The sequence below is a fragment of the Pongo abelii genome, chromosome 2, assembly GCF_028885655.2.
Source record: "Pongo abelii isolate AG06213 chromosome 2, NHGRI_mPonAbe1-v2.0_pri, whole genome shotgun sequence".
Taxonomy (NCBI): domain Eukaryota; kingdom Metazoa; phylum Chordata; class Mammalia; order Primates; family Hominidae; genus Pongo; species Pongo abelii.
In genome coordinates this window covers 180063081-180084229 of record NC_085928.1, presented here as the reverse complement: position 1 = coordinate 180084229, position 21149 = coordinate 180063081, and the positions used below count along the sequence as shown (strand labels likewise).

At 37.8% G+C, this 21149-nt stretch overlaps 1 protein-coding gene and 1 long non-coding RNA gene across 12 annotated transcripts in view; one reads left to right on the top strand and one right to left on the bottom strand.

The window, feature by feature from the left end:
* Window positions 1–21149, top strand: part of PHC3 (polyhomeotic homolog 3) — a 95216-nt gene that overhangs the window by 39608 nt on the left and 34459 nt on the right. For 7 of the 11 annotated variants that reach the window (XR_008523201.2, XM_009239515.4, XM_063721580.1 and 4 more), the window contains 4 exons: window positions 6333–6579; window positions 13437–14305; window positions 14599–14646; window positions 20257–20410. Coding sequence is in view for 10 of the 11 variants with exons in the window: in XM_009239515.4 (XP_009237790.1) it covers window positions 6333–6579; window positions 13437–14305; window positions 14599–14646; window positions 20257–20410 (1318 nt within the window). In the remaining variant the exon portion in view is untranslated. 11 annotated transcript variants of the gene reach the window in all.
* On the bottom strand, window positions 8955–10427 carry LOC134761050 (uncharacterized). The gene is made up of 2 exons (XR_010139299.1): window positions 10300–10427; window positions 8955–9782 (listed from the first exon to the last, which is right to left on the bottom strand). It is a non-coding gene; the product is annotated as an uncharacterized LOC134761050 (long non-coding RNA).

Genomic DNA, 21149 nt, shown 5'->3' with positions numbered 1-21149 from the left:
TCTGTAGAGGCAGGGTTTCGCCATGTTGCCCAGGCTGGTCCTGAACCCCTGAGCTCAAGTGATCTGCCTACCTAGGCTTCCCAAACTTTTGGGAGTACAGGCGTGAGCCACTGCGCCAGCCTGAAATAATGATCTTCTTTTCTTTTGTTTTGGTTTTATGAAACCTAATAGAGCTAGACCATCATCAACTTCCAGAACATTTTAAATTTTATTTTTTCATTTATATTTGACTTTGTTCCAACTAAGATTTTAATTCATTTACAAGATGTGTACAGTAAAATATCAGAAAGTAAGTTGGAACCATGTAAGAAAAAAGACACAAATAAAACTAGGAAAGTGGCATGGAGCTAGGAGTGAAGTTGCTGCTCAGTTTACATGTATGAATTTCTGTTTGTGGACTTAAGCTCCTACTTCAGTCATTTATTGTATGACTTGGACAAGTTGCCACACATCTCTAATATTCATTCATATTTGTAGGGTAAAAGGATGAGTAATATGTATCTTTAGTGTATAGAACATTTACAGGCACTCAGTAAATAGTACTTTTTTTTTGCAAAAGTCGGGGATAGGAAGACTTGGGTTCAAATTCTGATTTCAGCAACAACATTTGCCAGCAGATTGATTTTGGCCAAATTCATAGTATAGCATAGTGTTTATAATATGGACTTTGGAGCCGGAATCTCTGGGTTCAAATACTTGCTCTACCATTTTATTATTGTAAGTCCTCAACCTCTCACCTCAGTTTCAATTATATAAAATAAAATAACATAATATATTTCGTAAGGTCGCTATGAGGATTAAATATGTTAATAAATTAAAATGGAAGTGTGTGATAGCACTTACTAAATGTTTCATTTACTGAATTGTTTCATTTATTCCTTAAAACAACTCAGCTCTACTCTCGGAGCTGTTACTTGCAGCTCAGAGTTGCTATAAGGAATAAATGAAACAAAAAGTACTTAACATAGTGCCTCCACATAAGATATCACAAGCTACTAACTACTATTTTTGTTATGCATTGTCTGAAGATGAGTTACAAAGTTGGTTCTTAGCTTTCAGGTAACTAATAGTGAAGGGAGAAAAGCAACCACTTAAAGAGTTTACAGGCCGGGCGAGGTAGCTCACACCTGTAATCCTAGCTCTTTGGGAGGCAGAGGCCGGCGGATTGCTTGAGCTCAGGAGTTCAAGACCAACCTGGTCAACATGGCAAAACCCCGTCTATACAAAAAATTTGTAGGGCGTGGCGGTGCGGGCCTGTAGTCCCAGCTACTTGGGGGGCTGAGGTGGGAGGATTGCTTGAGCCCAGGAGGTCGAGGCTGCAGTGAGCCAAGATCGAGCCACTGCATTCCAGACCGGGTAACAAAGTGAGACCCTGTCTCGAAAAAAAAAAAAAAGAATTTATGGTTTCCAAGGTAAAACAAACAAACCACCTGCTTAGGAAAACACAGCTGATTCTTAACATGTTCTGAGGAGCACAATTTGTCTTGCTGGTACTCATGAAGAAAACATCTTACTTCATATTTAAGGGTATTTTTAATGTGAATGGAGTCAAAATAATTTATAAAAGTGGTCTTTGGGGTCTAGATTGATGTGTTCTAGGTATGAGCCTCTGTGATCGGACTTAATTCAAAGATAGGTTTTTGAGGGGCTAGAGGAATGGATTGAACTTTAGGAATTTCTCTATGGATATTGTTTCTCTTCTCTGTGCTTTTGAAATGGCAGTGAGTGAGTCTGGCATTGGTAGGTGATGCTCACACTTATGCATTCCAATGATAACTTTCCTCAAGTTCAAGACTGTTTTGGAAAATTTCTGCATAACTTTGTTGAGTTTTAGAATTCTATTTGCAGTTCAAAAATTTGTTTTAATTGTGAAATACCAAATCTGAAGTTGTATTTTAATATTCTTTAAGCTATAGAAGTCTGTACAACAGTTAATTTTTCCTTAGTATTCAACATTCTTATACCATAGTGTAAAAAATGAGAAATTTGGAATATCTCACTTTCATTTACTATGTTAAATGCTCCATTCCTTCTCCCCACCAGGCACACCCACATAAAAAAAAGATTTTTGGAAAGATGTTATAGGGCAGAGTGTGTTAAGGGATGATCCGGGCATGATGGCTCATGCCTGTAATCCCAGCACTTTGGGAGGCCAAGGCAGGCAGATAGCTTGAGGTCAGGAGTTTGAGAGTAGCCTGGCCAACATGGTGAAATCCCGTCTCTAATAAAGATACAAAAATTAGCTAGGTGTGGTGTTGGGTGTCTGTAAACAGCCTGGCTAACTCACAAGGCTGAGGCAGGAGAATCGCTTGCACCTGAGAGGTGGAGGTTGCAGTGAGCCGAGATCGCACCACTACACTCCGGTGTGGGCGACAGAGCAAGCCTCTGTCTCAAAAAAAAAAAAAAAGAAATGAGTAAGAAATCTGACCCAGAGGCTGGCGCAGTGGCTCACGCATGTAATCCCAGCACTTTGGGAGGCCGAGATGGGTGGATCACTTGAGGCCAGAAGTTTGAGATGAGCCTGGCCAACATGGCGAAACCCCATCTCTACTAAAAATACAAAAATTAGCTAGACATGGTGGCACAGGCCTGTAGTCCTAGCTACTCAGGAGGCTGAGGCAGGAGAATTGCTTGAACACAGGAGGTGGAGGTTGCATTGAGCTGAGATTGAACCACTGCCCTCTAGCCTGAGTGAGACTGTGTCTCAAAAAAAAAAAAAAAAAAAAGTAAAAAAGAAAAAGAAATCTGACCCAGTAAATCCAAAGGGCTGTTTTTTCCCTCAATTTTAAGAGTATTCCACAGTAAGGCTATCTGGGGAATACTCTTAGAATTGAGGGAAAAAACAACCCTTTGGATTTAAAAGCTAAAAACTCAGCTCTACTGTCAGCAATGTGACCCTCACTCTTAGGGATACTATGATAATTGCCATAGTATTTGTTAGATTCCAGTTAAATAATTGATGTGAGAGTATTTTGGCAGGGAAGCCCTCTATAACAGTGTGAGATGTGAAATTAGCAAAAATAACTCAGGCAAAATGTAGACATTTTCAAAAGCCAGAAAGTTTTCATAACTTGATCAAAGGAAAGGTTCAGATGAAATGAATGTGGGACATCAGAGTGCCCTAATATTCTTCTTCTTAGAAAGGATGGGTTTTCTTTCAAAAGGGAAGCTCTGTCAAGGAAATCCGTATATGTGATCTTTCCACTAACAGCTAAATTAACTTTGTAATATACTTTGTCAGTGTAGCTTTCATGTTTGGAATTTATTTAAACCATGTCAATATTTAAGTCAAAATGATCATAGATATTTTAACCATATTCTAAAATATATATGTTCACATAAATAATATATATACAACATAGTGTATGTAAGTATATACACATTTTCTTTCAGAATTCCAGAAAAGGAAAATTAAAAACAAAAGGAGTATTATTCTATAGAAATGGATATGCTGCAGGTTTCAGGGTTCATTGTGTCAAATCCTTGTTTACTGTGAATATACTTTTCATTTGAGGGAATGCTTTCAGGTTTTTCAGATTATTACCCTTTGGTTATCATTACTATGCAGTCTACTTTATAGATCATTTGTGTCAAATGTTAAATTTTATATTGTCTTTCTCTTGCTTCCTGGAAGATTTTAATGTGCCTCTTCTAGATACTTGTTGAGATGTTTTTGGTAAACATGAACAGATTTTAATGTTAGCATAAGAATACGATGAAGAGAACTAAGTGCTTACCAAAAAATTAGCCATGTAGTATATATTTCAAAATCATATATAGGAGAATACCTCATCTGTTAAGTCTGTAGCACTGAACTGCAGGGAGTATAAAAATGAATGTTGAGATGAGAGTCTACTAGCGAGTCTCAGTATTTCACAGACAAACATACATTTAGTAATTCTAAAACAAGTTAGATATTCATCTGTGCCAGTAATGACCCCAATGCTATGGGAAAGTTGTTCTAGAAGGAAGAAACTCTTTTCTAACCAGGGACTTTCAGAATGTTTCTTAGGTAGGGTAAGAGCGATTTTACTGGACTTGGAAGAATGGGTTTAGCTTCAAAAGACAGCTTTGAGAAAAGATGGCATTTAGGCAAGAGGTGCTTGAATAGGAGCTCCAAATGAAGGAAGTGGAAGGTATATTTGGAGAATGGTGAGCAGAACAGTTTGGGTGGAATATGAGAACTGTGGGCTGGAGGAATAGAAACTGGGGGCTTGAAGTGGGTTTTCGCCTAGGTTGTGGAGGGCTTTGAGTGGCAATCTGAGAAATCTGGATTCTAATATTTCTTTTTCTTTTTCTTTCTTTCTTTTTTTTTTTGAGACAGAGTCTCACTCTGTTGCCCAGGCTGGAGTGCAGTGGTGTGATCTCAGCTCACTGCAGCCTCTGCCTCTGGGTTTCAAGCAGTTCTCCTGCCTCAGCCTCCTGGGTTGCTGGGACTACAGGAACCTGCCCCCACATCCGGCTAATTTTTGTATTTTTAGTAGAGACGGTGTTTCACCAAATAGGCCAGGCTGCTCTCAAACTCCTGACCTTGTGATCCGCCTGCCTCAGCCTCCCAAAGTGATGGGATTACAGGCGTGAGCCACCGCACCCAGCCAGTATATTTTGTTTTTGCATTAAACTTTAATAATGCAGTGGTTATTAGTCCATTTATGTTTACATTGGTATGAAATACTTGAGAAAAATCAGAGAAGACACTCCATATGGTTTCAATTAGAAAATTCTTTGAGTAGCTTAGAATAGAACTGATGAAAAGTTTGGCCTGAAGTATAGCTTTTTAAAAAAATTATTTGTTTTTTTGAGACAGAGTCTTGCTCTGTCACCCAGACTCGTGGGCAATGGAGCAATATCTTGGCTCACTGCAGCCTCTGCCTCCCAGGCTCAAGCAGTTCATGCCTCAGCCTCCCGAGTAGCTGGGATTACAGGCATGTGCCACCATGCCTGGCTAATTTGTGTATTTTTAGTAGAGACAGGTTCGCCATGTTGGTGAGGCTGGTCTCAAACTCCTGGCCTGAAGTGATCCACCCACCTCAGCCTCCCAAAATGCTGGGATTACAGGTGCGAGGCACCACGCCCAGCCTGAGAAGGGACAGCTTGTTTTGGAGGCAGAGTCTCGCTCTGTTGCCCAGGCTGGAGTGCAGTGGTGCCATCTGGCTCACTGCACCCTTCGCCTCCTGGGTTCAAGTGATTCTCCTGCCTCAGCCTTCTGAGTAGCTGGGGCTACAGGTGCACACCACCACGCCTGGCTAATTTTTGTATCTTTAGTAGAGATGGAGTTTCACCATGTTGGCCAGGCTGGTCTTGAACTCCTTACCTCAGGTGATCTGCCCGCCTCGATTTCCGAAAGTGCTGGGAGAAAGTATAGCTTTTGAGCATCAGTTAATGATGTAGAGATGGAACACACATGAAACTGAAGAATATTTTTATAAAACAGCAGTATATCATTTGCTTTGTCACTTTGGAGTCTCTTTTATTTCAGTTTCTCTCCCAGGGCCAGTGCTAGCCTGCATATATTTGGTACATTCATTCTAGATAGGCAAGAAGTTCAGCAACTTTTGGAGAAGCATTTTTCTGTCTTGCATCTTGCTGTTTGGAAATGTTATAAATCTCAGCTTAGAGTAATTGGGATAATCCTTGCTACCATCCAGACTGGCAGTATGTTTCAAATAGCCCTGAGTGTAGCAGGAGCCACCACAGAAAGCCATTTCAGGGTCATGCACAGTCTTTTCAGTTCATGAGATGTAGTTCTCAAAGGCAGTGAATGTTCAATAACAGCAACACCAAAATTTTACTAAATGAAAAGAGTTTCTTGAAAATGCTTTTCATAATTTTCACAATGGGGCAGATGATTTGATGAATTAATTTTCTTACAAGGTTAATGTCCCCTTAATCTCTATAGCTAGAACTGGTAACTTTTAAATGCAGTATGTTGCAGAGTAATTTCCTCATATTCATAGTTCATACATATATAATACACACACTGTCTGTATATATATACATACTGCTTTTATTTAGTTCTTTATGATCCTTCCCTTCTCCTCCCCGTCCCTCCCCCTTTCTTCTTCCCTCTCCTTTCATTTTTTTTCCTCTCCCTCCCTCTTTTCTTTTCTCTTATGTCTTTTAAAAAAATTGCCACTTAATATTTAAGAAGTGATTACTTAGAATAATAACTCTCCTTTCCTTAAGGATTAATCAGTTCTTTCAAGTGCTCGGAGCTTTACGTATGAAAAGCATAATATAAATGTGTTGTCAGTATTGTCATAATGGTAATGATGACCACATCAATTAAAACCATCTGTTTTCATCCTAATTTTCTGTTATGTGGTTCTTAGGTTCAGAATTTAACATTACGCAGCCAGAAGTTGGGTGTATTATCTAGCTCACAGAATGGTCCACCAAAAAGCACTAGTCAAACTCAGTCATTGACAATTTGTCATAACAAAACAACAGTGACCAGTTCTAAAATCAGCCAACGAGATCCTTCTCCAGAAAGTAATAAGAAAGGAGAAAGCCCAAGCCTGGAATCACGAAGCACAGCTGTCACCCGGACATCAAGTATTCACCAGTTAATAGCACCAGGTGGGATAAAACTTTTGTTGAAAATAGTCGTATTATTAATTTTCTTAGCAGACAGAGCAAAACAAAGGATGTTCGTGACTTGAACAGGAGTGACACCTTTAAAACGTTTTAAAATGTGAATTTTATAAATTTAATCTTAATGTGTAGCTTGAAAAGAGACAAAAAAGCCCAACAGATAAAATAAATTGTAACAATATAATAGGTTTTTTAAAATCAAATTACATTTGATTAACATCTGTAAGTGCTGGTCTCTCCTTATATTGATAAAACCTTTTAGCTTTAAAAAAAGATTTGCCTGTAGTTTAATATACTTCAGTGGGATAATTTTTAAAGCTTTTAAAAAAGCAGTATACTATTTTGTTTAAAGTTGTTATCAGTGGGAGAAATTTGTCACTTTGAAACAGGATTATGCATCATTATTTTCCTTATGTTGTTGCCTTTTTCTGCCTTGATTTCATCTCTGAGAGGATCATCTCAGGCAATCAACTGAGTCATTGTCATTCTTCTCAAGCTTTGAATTCTACCTGTGCTTCCTTTATCCAGATAATCTTGCCTCATGGTTCTCATACTGAAAATGTGGGGGCCATCCAGAGTGAGCTTACTGTCTCTACTGTTCATCTCAGAATTTCTCAGAATTGAATTTTCTTTACTTTTAATAAGATAAAGAGTTACATGTATTCTTAAACTTAGCACCATTTGCCCCTGTTGTTGATCCTACCTTTTTTTTTTTAATTTCCTGACCTCCTTTAGTACATAATTGTTACAGCATCTTTTATCTTCTCATGCTAGACCTTTTCCTTTGTTTCTCAACCATAATTAGGTCTCCCTTATTCTTAATGTAGCTGCATAGTTTTCTAAATCACTATAACTATATATTGTTTGAGTGTGTGTGTGTGTGTATGTGTATGTGTGTTGCACTGGGCTATACACCTTATAAATGTTTCATTAAAAAAAAAAAATCTGGCCGGGTGCAGTGGCTCATGCCTGTAATCCCAGCACTTTGGGAAGCTGAGATGGGTGGATCTCTTGAGGTCAGGAGTTTGAGACCAGCCTGGCCAACATGGCGAAACCCCATCTCTACTAAAAATATAAAAATTAGCGGGGCATGGTGGTGTGCACCTGTAGTCCCAGCTACTTGGGAGGCTGAGATATGAGAGTTGCTTGAACCTAGGAAGCGGAAGTTGCAGTGAGCCAAGATTGCACCACTGCACTCCAGCCTGGGTGACAAAGCAAGACTCCGTCTCAAAAACAAACAAACAAACAAACAAAAAAACTTTCTTTGTTCCAGCAACCTCATCGGGTAAGCGTCTTTTTTCTGTCCTTCTGCAACATTGCTTTGCTTTTTAAAGACTTGTTTTATACTTAGGTGTAAGTGTAAAATATTCCACTTAAACCTATTTCACTTCTCACGTTTCCTGTGTTAATATTGCCAGCATTCTCTTCATCACTGAATCTCAATACTGTGGAATTGTCTGATTACCCTAGTTAGAAATTTCTCCTCCCTCTGAACTTTTATGATCCTTTCTGGTTCTTTTTCTTTTATAGTTATTTATATACTGATCTTAGCTTCTCTGCTAGATAGTAAGCTCCTTGAGGGTAGGATAATAATATTGGGCATTTATGTATGTGTGAGGCACTGTGTTAGTACTTTACATTAACTCTTTAATCCCTTTTTAGATTCACCTTTTCATCCTTGTGTCTTGACAGCACTAAGTTGTATCTTATATTTACTTACCTATATTAGGTAGGAGGTACATATTTGTTGGATTAATAGTTAATTTTGTTTTTCCACTTGGATTTTAGGAATTATTGCAGTCTTATTGGTACTAATTAGGTATCACTATGCTTAGAACTGTTAAATCTGAATCTTATGTAAGTAGGCTTTGATATAATGTATAAATTAATAAATATATTCAAGCTGGGCGGGGTAGCTCACACCTATAATCCCAGCACTTTGGGAGGCTGAGGAGGGCGGATCACCTCAGGTCGGGAGTTCTAGACCAGCCTTACCAACATGGTGAAACCCTGTCTCTACTAAAAATACAAAAATTAGCCGTGCCTAGTGGCCGGCACCTGTAGTCCCAGCTACACTGGAGGCTGAGGCAGGAGAATTGCTTGAACCGGGGAGGCGGAGGTTGCAGTGAGCCAAGATCCCGCCACTGCACTCCAGCCTGGGTGACAGAGCAAGACTCCGTCTCAAAAAAAAATATATATATATATATTCATAGTATAGTTAGACACGACTTCGTTTTTTTTTTTAAACCTCTGTGTGCTAGGCGCTGCTCTCTGTGTGGCATAAAAGCTTGGTTTTTACACTACTGTACAGAATATTCTCAGCCTCAAACCAGCATCCGGCTAGTTTTGACAGTGTGGAGCAGTGGTGACCCATGGTGCTTAGAAAGACCGCTCAGGGACAATTTCTAGTGATTCCTGCAGTTTTGATAAATTATAATGAAGGGTAGGTTAATTTTTTTCTAAAGAGAATGTTACTTTCAGAGAAAGCCGGGAACTCTTTCAGGGTTAGTTCAAGCAAGGAAATCTAGTTTTGGATTTTTCAGTCCCCCTTAACTCTCAATATCTGGTTCTGAATTACAGCTTATTCTTCCCTCTTTCATTAATAGTGTGATAATATGCTTATAGTTTGCGTTCCTCTGATGGTCAATATCTTGTGTAAGTATGGAGGAAACCAGTAAGCCAAAACCACCAGAGTCTCAGGTCAGTTTTAATTCCAAATTCAGATCTTACATGTACTCCAATTTTCCATGATGTTGATTATAAACAAACCACGCAGAAAATCCTGAACTACTTAAAAGTTTCTTAAGCCTTACACTGCAGTTATTCAAAGCTATTCATATCTTCTATTAAGGCTGTAGCTATATTTTTCACCTTTTTAGTTTTTCTGCTTTTATTGGTAAGAAGTTAATCTTGGCCTGGCGTGGTGGCTCACGCCTGTAATCCCAGCACTTTGGGAGGCTGAGGCAGGCAGATCATGAGGTCAAGAGATCGAGACCATCCTGGCCAACATGGTGAAACCCTGTCTCTACTAAAAATACAAAAATTAGCCAGGCGTGGTGGCGCACGCTTGTAATTCCAGCTACTCTGGAGGCTGAGGCAGGAGAATCGCTTGAACCTGGGAGGCGGAGGTTGCAGTGAGTCGAGATCGCACCACTGCACTCCAGCCTGGCAACAGAGTGAGACTCCATCTAAAAAAAAAAAAAAAAAGTTAATCTGAAGCTAAGATATTTTGAGATATTCTCAATTGATTATTTGTCCTCAATTAGAAAAATGTTCCTTCAAGTCACTTTAAATGTAAAAAAATCTACTTGTATTCTAATGTAGTATAGTCTAATAATTATTATAGTGTACATGGTTATTGTTTTCTTATATGTATTTTTAGGGTGCCAAAGTAACTTGGTTTTCTTTATCATTTCTTTTTGAAGGTGGGGTTTCCACTTGATATATAGTAAATTCTATTTTTAATATGTAAAATAAGGTCAAACTTTAAATGTTTGGAAATATGAACTGTATTAGAGCTGAAGTTTTTCTATCACAGTTTTTAGAGCTTTTATGAAACTAGTTTAATTGGAAAACATATATACTGTTTTTTGTAGATATTAATTCATTGTGTAGTGAGAAGGTCCTGTATTAATCAATCTGCTTCAGCTGCCATAACAAAATACCATAGACTGTGGCTTAAAGAACAGAAATTAATTTTCTCACAGTCCTGGAGGCTGGAAAGCCCAAGATCAAGGTCTGGCAGTGTTCAGTTTCTGGTGAGGGCTCACTTCCTGGCTTGCAGATGTCCTCACATGGCCTTGAGTGTGTGGTGGGTGGAGGGAGCAGAAGCTCTCTGATGTCTTTTCTTAAAAGGGCACAAACCATGTCATGTCAGGGTCCCACTCTATGACCTCATTTAACCTTTGTTACTTCCTTAGAGGCCCCATCTACGAATACACATTGGGAGTTAGGGCTTCAGCATATGAATTTTGTCCCACAAACATTCAGTCCATAACAGGGCCCTAGACTCAGTTAGGATCATAGGTTCTTTTAGACGTAATGCTGTCCTTAATAGCCAGATGATTTCAGGCAAGTCACTTAACTACTCAGAGTTTCTTCATCTGTAGTATGTTGGATTGGTATAGTACCCTGTCACCTTCATGGGGTTGTTGTAGTTACTGAATGAAATAAAATGTTACTATAAATAATAGAATTATATATATATGTGAGAGATGATGTCAGCCATTAATTCTCTGAATATAAAGCCATCCCGACAATAAGATGTTTATTAAAATCAGAGAAATTAACCAACATGATAGGATATTTTTTTCCAGAGCACTAGGTCTTTTCTTTTACAGAGGTATTGCTTCACATAGCCACATAATTATTCTGTAATATATGTGCTTATCAGTTGGTCTTATGGACTAAAATAAAATAAACACACTTTGATTTCTGATCAAAGAAAAATGTAATTTAGATGAAAGGATAGATTGCTACTCTGTTGAATTGTCACAGCTCTAAGATATAAAAAGATTGCTTACTTACTAGAGCATAGAGAGAATTGTTATTCTTTTTTTTTGAGATGGTGTCTCCCTCTGTCGCCCAGGCTGGAGTGCAATGGCACGATCCCGGCTCACTGCAACTTCCGCCTCCCGAGTTCAAGCAATTCTCCCACCTCAGCCTCCTGAGTAATAGCTGGTATTACAGGCGTGTGTTACCAAGCCTGGCTAATTTTTGTATTTTTAGTAGAGATGGGGTTTCACCGTGTTGGCCAGGCTGGTCTTGAACTCCCGACCTCAGGTGATCCTCCTGCCTCAGCCTCCCAAAGTGCTGAGATTATGGGCATGAGCCATTGCACCCAGCCAGAATTGTTATTCTAGTAGATATAATATCCATGGTACTTCAAGAGTATGGTAAATTTAAATTAAAGCTTTACTTACAAAATTGAATTGAAGTGGGCCCTTGCTGTTAACGCTTGCAAAAAAATCTGTTATCTGTAAGAGGGAAATAATAATACCCACCTATACCACAGGCATTTTGTAAGTATGAATGAGAGACACTTGAAAGCACTTTCAGCCCCTTGGATGAAGGGCACGCTATAGAAATTCAAGATTTTGTTAATTTACCCTTTTTGAGTACTATTTAGCATAGTCTATATCAACACAGTTTTAAAAGGCTGACATAAAATTTTCAGTCTTAGTGTGAAGTACTAGCCTAGATACTATATGAAAATTATTTTGTTGACTTGATTTCCTTTTTTTTAACAATTAGTGGATATTTATTGAACTTTCTAAATGCCTCTTTTTTGGATGTTAATCAGATGTTAATTTCTTTAAAGGATTCCAAAAATTTTAAATAATAACCAAATGTGAAAATGTTTTTTTAAGAAGTTGTGGAAAGTTTTTATAAAGTTGTTGTCACAAATGTGGTTGAACACAAAAATAGATGTAAGGTATAATACAGTCTTTCTCCTAATATTCCAAGGTTAGGAAAAAAAAATTGCCCTGTCTTTAAATCTGTGTTAAATGTGTGTAATTTTTACATGATATTAACATGAAGCAATTGTTTCAGTTTATCTTCTTGTGAACTCAGTTTCCATTCTTACTTAGGGAGGATTTCATCAGCATCTCCCTTTCTATAAACATGTGCCACCAGATTGCAGAAAAGGCGTAATGATGGGGGGCTCCCTACCACTTGACTGTGCTAATTCTTACATATATTTATTCCTGTTGAGAGTGGCTTCTTTGTGGAGAAAACCTCATACTGTCACATCAATTGTTGAAGTTTTTTTTTGGTGAGGGAAAAGAGTTAACAAAATCCCTTATTTAGGTAGCATGGGCTTCTGATTGTCTCATTCTCTGCAAGCAAAACTAGTGCTGTCCTAAATTTGGAATGGCCCCTAAATTTCAGTTCTTAGTTACAGTGATTATTTAACTGTGCTACAGGATTCATACACGTCTTTTGCTTAATCACATTAAATTATTATACAAAATATTTTCTTTTCCTGGGTCAAATGATATACCCTCATCTCAGCTCAAAAATGGAAACTCATTTGGGAAGCTTTATAAGTAATTACCCTATTAGTTGGAAGCACGTTTAGATATGGATTAGAAAGGATGAGATCTTTATTTTGTGAATTTTAATATAGTAGTTTTATGATTTTGAAGTTATCTTTATGTATGTTATACTTGTTCTATGATGATACTCCTCTTTTCCTGCGAAGAAGAAGTTCAAGTGTATAAACTTTGCTAAAAGTTAATGTAGATATTCAGGTGACCTATAAAATGTAATAAGAACAAACCATGTATAGATTCAGATTATTAAGTTTTAGGCAGTTTTCTTTTAGAATTTATCACAATACAGTGTATTTTATCATATTTTCTAGTTTTCCAACTATAAATTGTCATTAAATATTCAGGCCAGGCGTGATGGCTCACGCTAGTAATCCCAGCACTTTGGGAGGCTGAGTTGGGCGGATCACTTGAGGTCAGGTTTCAAGACCAGCCTGGCCAACGTGACGAAACTGCGTCTCTACTAAAAATACAGAAGTTAGCCGGGCCTGGTAGCAGGCGCCTGTAATCCCAGCTACTCCGGAGGCAGAGACAGGAGAATCTCTTGAACCAGGGGGGTGGAGGTTGCAGTGAGCTGAGATCATGCCACTGCACCCCAGCCTGGGTGACAAGAGCAAGACTCTGTCTCAAAAAAAATTTTTTTCTTTTTCAAACTACTCTTGTTTGGAAAACTTGTAATAGAATTCTGATGATTATGACCTTCTGATATGAACACTTTTTCCTTTAGAGTGATTTACAAATTTCTATATTTTTGAAATCAATACTAATTGTCATTTTTTTCTCTCACAGCTTCATATTCTCCAATTCAGCCTCATTCTCTAATAAAACATCAGCAGATTCCTCTTCATTCACCACCTTCCAAAGTTTCCCATCATCAGCTGATATTACAACAGCAGCAACAGCAAATTCAACCAATCACACTTCAGAATTCAACTCAAGACCCACCCCCATCCCAGCACTGTATACCACTCCAGAACCATGGCCTTCCTCCAGCTCCCAGTAGTGCCCAGTCACAGCATTGTTCACCGATTCAGAGTCATCCCCCTCCTTTAACAGTGTCTCCTAATCAGTCACAGTCAGCGCAGCAGTCTGTAGTGGTGTCTCCTCCACCACCTCATTCACCAAGTCAGTCTCCTACTATAATTATTCATCCACAAGCACTTATTCAGCCACACCCTCTTGTGTCATCAGCTCTCCAGCCAGGGCCAAATTTGCAGCAGTCCGCTGCTAATCAGGTGCAACCTACAGCACAGTTGAATCTTCCATCCCATCTTCCACTTCCAGCTTCCCCTGTTGTACACATTGGCCCAGTTCAGCAGTCTGCCTTGGTATCCCCAGGCCAGCAGATTGTCTCTCCATCACACCAGCAATATTCATCCCTGCAGTCCTCTCCAATCCCAATTGCAAGTCCTCCACAGATGTCGACATCTCCTCCAGCTCAGATTCCACCACTGCCCTTGCAGTCTATGCAGTCTTTACAAGTGCAGCCTGAAATTCTGTCCCAGGGCCAGGTTTTGGTGCAGAATGCTTTGGTGTCAGAAGAGGAACTTCCAGCTGCAGAAGCTTTGGTCCAGTTGCCATTTCAGACTCTTCCTCCTCCACAGACTGTTGCGGTAAACCTACAAGTGCAACCACCAGCACCTGTTGATCCACCAGTGGTAAGCCCTTGGAAGCTCTTTGACTTTCTTGCTAAACTGAAAGTAAAAACTATTTTTTCCCACACTATGTTTTATTGCAAGATCTAAATGCCTATGAACTAAAAAAGCTTGAAATTTCCATGTGTCAGTATTCTGACAAACATGCTGTATGGGCAAAAAAAAAATGCCATTGTTTGTTTAGTGTGGTTGCATGCTTTATAATTTGTGATGGTAATTAAAGTCCCTCGTTAATTTTATTACTATTTAAACAAATCCATCTGCTATCTTTACAGAGTTGATTTTTTTTCCCCAAGGGAATGCATTTGAACCAGTGTCATCTGCACAAAGTTTTTTCTCTTAAGGTGATTATCCTTCATAGATCCCTTCTGTTGGCTTGTATGTTCTCAAAACGTATGGTTTATGTAGCCTAACTAACCCTTTTAGTTTTATGCATCCTAGAGTCCTGGGCTTTTAGGGGATTTTGTTTCAAGTTGGAGATATGCTTATATGATGTAGTTTTTTGGTAAAATTATACTTTGTAGTTGAAATTTTTCTAAAAAAAAAATTATTCTAGGAGAAAGTCCAGCTTTGCCAAAAATTTAACTGTAGGCCATCTTACAGAATTATTAAACTTAATGGTTTTTTATTTCTACTAAGGGAAAATATGTACTTAAAATATTTCTCACTTAAAAATCTCAAAAAATCTTGGTAGATTAATTTAATACTGAGGATGAAAAAATCCATTTGGAGGAGTAAAAGTTTTGAATGATTGAGATTGTACTGGGATTTTTAAGAATAAACCTCTAAAAACAATTGTTGCCTAGAAAGGAAAGTTATCTTGAAAAATACTTTTCTTTAAACATTCTCTAAAAGACATTTTAAGATTTATAAAACTGAAATAAGGTCTGTAATCGTTTAGTCAGAAGGGTCAAATTCATAATTTGTAACTGAGGAGAAGAATCTTCCTAAAGGGAGGCTTTGTATTACACCTCATCCAAGAGATTTTATCACCTAAAAGCTAATAAACATTAGCTCAGAAAGGAGTTTCGAAGTATTTTTTATTATTAATACTTGTTTTTTCTTTTCATACTTGGATTATCCTCAGTGTTCTTTAATGAAAAGCATTTTGGTTCTCATGATACAAATGTTTAGATTTTTGTATTCTTGTCATTCTGACTGATCTTAATAGGCACAAAGAGATTGAATTATACTTTCTGTAAATTTTTATTAAAAACAGAACTTGGCTGGGTGTGGTGGCTCACGCCTGTAATCCCAGTATTTTGGGAAGCTGAGGTGGGCAGATCACCTGAGCTCAGGAGTTCAAGACCAGCCTGGCAAACAGGGTGAAACCCTGTCTACACAAAAAAATACAAAAATTACCGGGCGTGGTGGCTTACGCCTGTAATCCCAGCTACTCAGGATGCTGAGGCAGGAGAATCTCTTGAACCTGGGAGGTGGAGGGTGCAGTGGGCCGAGATTGCGGCCTGGGCAACTGAGCGAGACTTTGTCTCAAAAAAAAGGGAAAGAAAATTTTTTAAAAAGTTTATCATTCAGTTATCATGTCTGTATTTTCTCTCAATAGATTTTTGGAGTTTACTATGGATATTGTTAACAAAAACAGGGGTTTAGGAAGCGTACAGCATCTTCAAAAAATTTTTGATTTAAATTACTTTCTCACTACCTAGTTCAGTGATTTGGTTTTTAACCAGTAAAAAATAAGGCAGTTTCCAGGCAGGGCATAATAGAAAAGAAAAAAAATACAATTTAAAAATAAAAACAAAAAAATAAAACTTCTTTATAGTCCTTATGTATTTTTAATTGTTTATGTTAGGGGAAGCTATAGAGGAACAAATTTGGGATAGAAATATAAGGCTGGGTGTGATGCCTCACACCTGTAATCCCAGCACTTTGGGAGGTCAAGGCAGGTGGATCACCTGAGGTCAGGAGTTCAAGACCAGCCTGGCCAACATAGAGAAACCCATCTCTACTAAATACAAAAATTAGCTGGGCATGTTGGCGAATTCCTGTAATCCCAGCTACTTGGGAGACTGAGGCACAAGAATGGCTTGAGCCCGTGAGGCAGAGGTTGCGGTGAGCTGAGATCATACCACTGCACTCCAGCCTGGGTGACAGAGTGAGACTCTGTCTCAAAAAAAAAGAAAAAGAAAAAAAAAAAAATATATATATATATATGGAACATAATACTTTGAAAACTAAAGCCAAAAATATTTTGTTGCTTCCTGCACTTCTATCTTAAAGCATTTTTGGAAGTTTAAAAAATGATATTAATAACTTTCTCTGCTATTACTGATATGGTTATAATGCTTGCTATGGATGTTTCCATGTTACCTTTCTAAATATTTTTTAATCTTTTACCTTTCTTTGAGTAACATAGCTCTTTAATAATTTATTAAACTTGTCTTTTTATTACCTTTGACCAAATGTGTTATTTTTTCCATTAAAACACCTTTCTTCACAGTTTATATTTTTCTGGTTATTTCAAATACTTAAAGGTAGAAAGATATATTTTTTAAGAGATGTGGAAATTTGAAAGATAAGGGTGAATTTTCAAAGTAAAATCAGTATGTTTTTTAAGATACTTAAGAATTAAAGTTTTTTGTTGACATTTGGATATAAATATGTTGAGGGTAGATAATTTAGAACTAATAAACAAATATTCCTCAGTTTATTTAGGAAAGGGAAACAGATGGGAATATTGGACTTTATTGAGGTAAGTTTGGCAGTCTTTGTTATTTTTAGAATAGTTATGAGCTAAACAGTAATTGTGATGTGCAGTTTCCTAATGATCTTGTGAGTGAGCAAAACCTCCACTTTGCTTTTTTCAACATTTTAATTGTTGAACATTTAGATTTGTTAATGCTGATTGTGCCAGATGTCTGTGACAGATTTGTTTTTGCCTACTTCTTTTATTCATGCACTTATTTCGCCTTTATATGAGAGTTCTGGAAGTACGTATAGTCAGCTTTAAGTATAATGAGTGGAAAGTATTTTACAGTATTTGATGGATTATTTCAAAATATGCTATTTGTGTTATGGCTCTTTTCATTCTTTAAACTCTTCTGTTTTTAAAAATCAGAATTCTATGTATGATCACGCTTTGATTTCTTAAAAGATACTCTAGCAGATGTTTGAATAACATGTAACTGCCTTAGGATTAAAGAGAGTTTCAGCATTTTAAGCAAAGATCACGTTCTTTGGAAGAAAAGTACTATCTATTATACTGAAGGAATGCTACATAGATAAAATTGAACTGGTTGATAAAGCCATACTTGTTTAATTATCTCTGAATTAACATCTCTGACACTAAGGCAAATTAAAGTATCCACTGTGACAGCACTTACCCTTGGGGACTAGATTTTTTTTCTTAACCCCCCAGACACTTTTTAGAATGATTTTACCTATATTGGGCATTATCATCGTTTAAAAAACTGTTATTATCATGAACCGATCTAGCAGGTATAATTGTTGCTCCGAACAATAACAAATGACTGCTTTCACGTCTGAGATTCAGGCATGAGGCACAAAATCTCTCTTAGTGAAACTGGTTTCCAGGTGCAGGGTTGTGAGGAAATAACTTTAAAAAATGTTGCCTACTTTGTAGCTGATTCAGATCACAGTTCTGAATTTTATATTTGGTGTATAATATTATATTTGATATAAAATTATCCAGTAACAGTAGAATTTTAAAGTTGTACAAAAGACAAAAGAAGATGTTTTATTCTTAGTGGAGCCTTGGAAAGATTTTTATCTTATTTTATTTTTGATTGTCACCTGTTGTTACCTTTATAACTTACTGTTATATCCTTATAGGTGAAACTTGATTGTCCCTTTTACAACACATGGGTTTTGCTGGTTTCAGAAATCCTGATCACTTTTATGTATAATTTTATATACTTTAAAACATCAAACTTTTAAAATAATTTGATTAAAAATGCACACAATATTAGATGTCGCTGAAAGGTTTCTTGTGAATGTTGAAAGTTTTTTTGTTTGTTTGTTAACATTTGTGGGGCTAGGTGTGCCGTGGCTCATGCCTGTAATCCCAGCACTTTGAGAGGCCAAGGCAAGAGGATCAGTTGAGCCCAGGAGTTTTGAGACCAGCCTGGGCAACATAGTGAGACCTCATCTCTCCAAAAAACATTTTAAAATGAGCTGGGTGTGTTAGTGAACACCTGTGGTCCCAGCTACTCAGGAGGCTGAGCTTGGAGGTCAAGGCTGAGTGAGCCATGATGGAGCCACTGCACTCCAGCCTGGGCAGCAGAGTGAGACCCTTTCTCAAAAAACACTTTTTTAATGGGAAGATTAGTCAGTGTGGTTAAATAAGATTTTAAAAACTCATAATTTTTGTAAACTTAAGTAATAAGCTTTGTAGGTAAAAGAAGGGAAATGAACTCTTATGGCTTTGTTTTTAGTAATCATTTTTCATAAATAATGGTTAAGTAAATAATAAATGATAACAAGTTAAATTAAAATACCCATGTCAACCTCTAGAAGTATTCTTTGAAATGGAAACATTAATAATAAGGTATTGGCCGGGTGCGGTGGCTCACGCCTGTAATCCCAGCACTTTGGGAGGCCAAGGCAGGCGGATCATGAGGTCAAGAGATCAAGACCATCATGGCCAACCTGGTGAAACCCTGTCTCTACTAAAAAGTACAAAAAATTAGCCGGGCATGGTGGCGCACGCCTGTAGTCCCAGCTACTTGGGGTGGCTGAGCCAGGAGAATTGCTTGAACCCGGGAGGCAGAGATTGCAGTGAGCTGAGATCGCACCACTGCACTCCAGCCTGGCAACAAAGCGAGACTTCATCAAAAAAAAAAAAAAAAAAAGTATTTCTAGTTACATAGCTCCTTCTCAGGGTGCTTTCGATTCCATTTTCCTTTTTCTTTTTTTTGAAATGGAGTCTCACTCTGTCATCCAGGCTGGAGTGCAATGGCCTGATCTCGGCTCACTGCAACCTCTGCCTCCCAGGTTCAAGTGATTCTCTTGATTCAGCCTCCCAAGTAGCTGGAACTACAGGCGCCTGCCACCATGCCCGGCTAATTTTTTGTATTTTTTTTAGTAGAGGTAGGGTTTCACCATGTTGGCCAGGCTGTTGTGGAATTCCTGACCTCCAGTGATCCACCCACCTCAGCCTCCCAAAGTGCTGGATTGCAGGCATGAGCCACTGCACCTGGCCCCATTTTCCTTCTTAAGTATAATCTTTACAATCGGATAACAAGGTGGTTAAGTTATAGACTTAAAAACTTTTCTCCCATAAGTATGTAACATTATAAAAAGAGTAAAAAAATAAGGTGTCAAAGAGCTTAGGCTGTGAGTGTGTGTGTGTGTGTGTGTGTGTGTGTGTGTATTTCAAGGAAAGATATTTTCTGTTTGCATATTATATATAGAGTCATTAGATTGTTGAGTAGAACAGAAAAGGAGAGATATAATTGCATATCTTTTTTTGTAGATTCTCAGATGTTACTTTTTATAATTTAATCTTTAAATTACATAATAATAAGGAAGAGCCTGGGATAGAATCCTACATGTCCTAATATAATGTGTCATTGTGGGAATTCACTTAGTGTGCCTATGAAAAATGTTAGTATCTGTTTTGATTCATGACAGTTAGAAGTTAACAAAAACAGTTGAATTCCCAAAATCATTATTTTATTTGTTTTTAATTACCGAAATAAAAAATATGTTCAGACTTGACTATCATCTTTTTGGAAACCTTAGTGATTTTTGGTCTAGATACTGATCCACAGCTTGCTTTCAGTCAAATATTATGAAGAAATATGAAAAACTTAATTCAAGCAATTTTAAAGTTTTCCTTTCAGCCTGTTAGAGTCGTCATTTTTGCCTTGTTTTTAAATTTAATACACATAAATTTAATTTTCTGAAATTAAGAACACCTGATAAAATTTAGTTTTGGAAACATTTTAAGGCAGTGTGGTTTGTCATTGCAGGTTTATCAGGTAGAAGATGTGTGTGAAGAAGAAATGCCAGAAGAGTCAGATGAATGTGTCCGGATGGATAGAACCCCACCACCACCCACTTTGTCTCCAGCAGCTATAACAGTGGGGAGAGGAGAAGATTTGACTTCTGAACATCCTTTGTTAGGTGAGAAAATACCAAAATTAGTGGGAATTTTTCTATTTGATAAATGTTAATAATAGGAAAAGTTGATTTTTGTCCCTCTCCTCCTTTCCCCTCTTTTTGTAGCTGGAACTACAGGTGCACACCATTATACCTGGCTAATTTTTTATTTTTTGTAGTGATGAGGTTTTGCTGTGTTGCTTAGGCTGGTCTTGAACTATACTGGCCTTTAGCGATTCTCCTGCCTTGGCCTTGCAAAGTGTCAGGATTACAGGTGTGAGCCATTGCACCCAGCCTGTTTTTTCACTAGAGATGATATTAAACGAATTTGTTATGGTAGTTAATTGTAACAAAATACAGATTTGAGTTTAAGGTTGTTTTTTGAGACAGGGTCTGACTCTGTCATCCAGGCTCAATCATAGCTCATTGCAGCCCCTATCTCCTGGGCTCAAGAGATTCTTTTGCCCCAGCTTCCAAATAGCTGGGTCTACAGGAACCTTCCAGCACACTTGGCTAATTTTTTATTTTTGTAGAGATAGGGTCTCATCCCGTGGCCCAGGCTCGTCCCAAACTCCTGGGTACAAGTGATCCTCTTGCCTCGGCTTCCCAAAGTGCTGGGATTACAGGTGTGAGCTACCATGCCCAGCCTGGAAAATTCTTTAATAGCAGAGAAGCTCAATAGCTTATAAATTGTTCAGTACCATCCAGATGAAAACCTATCATTTCAGGCTTTTAATTTTTAGTGGTTTGTGCAGACATGTTT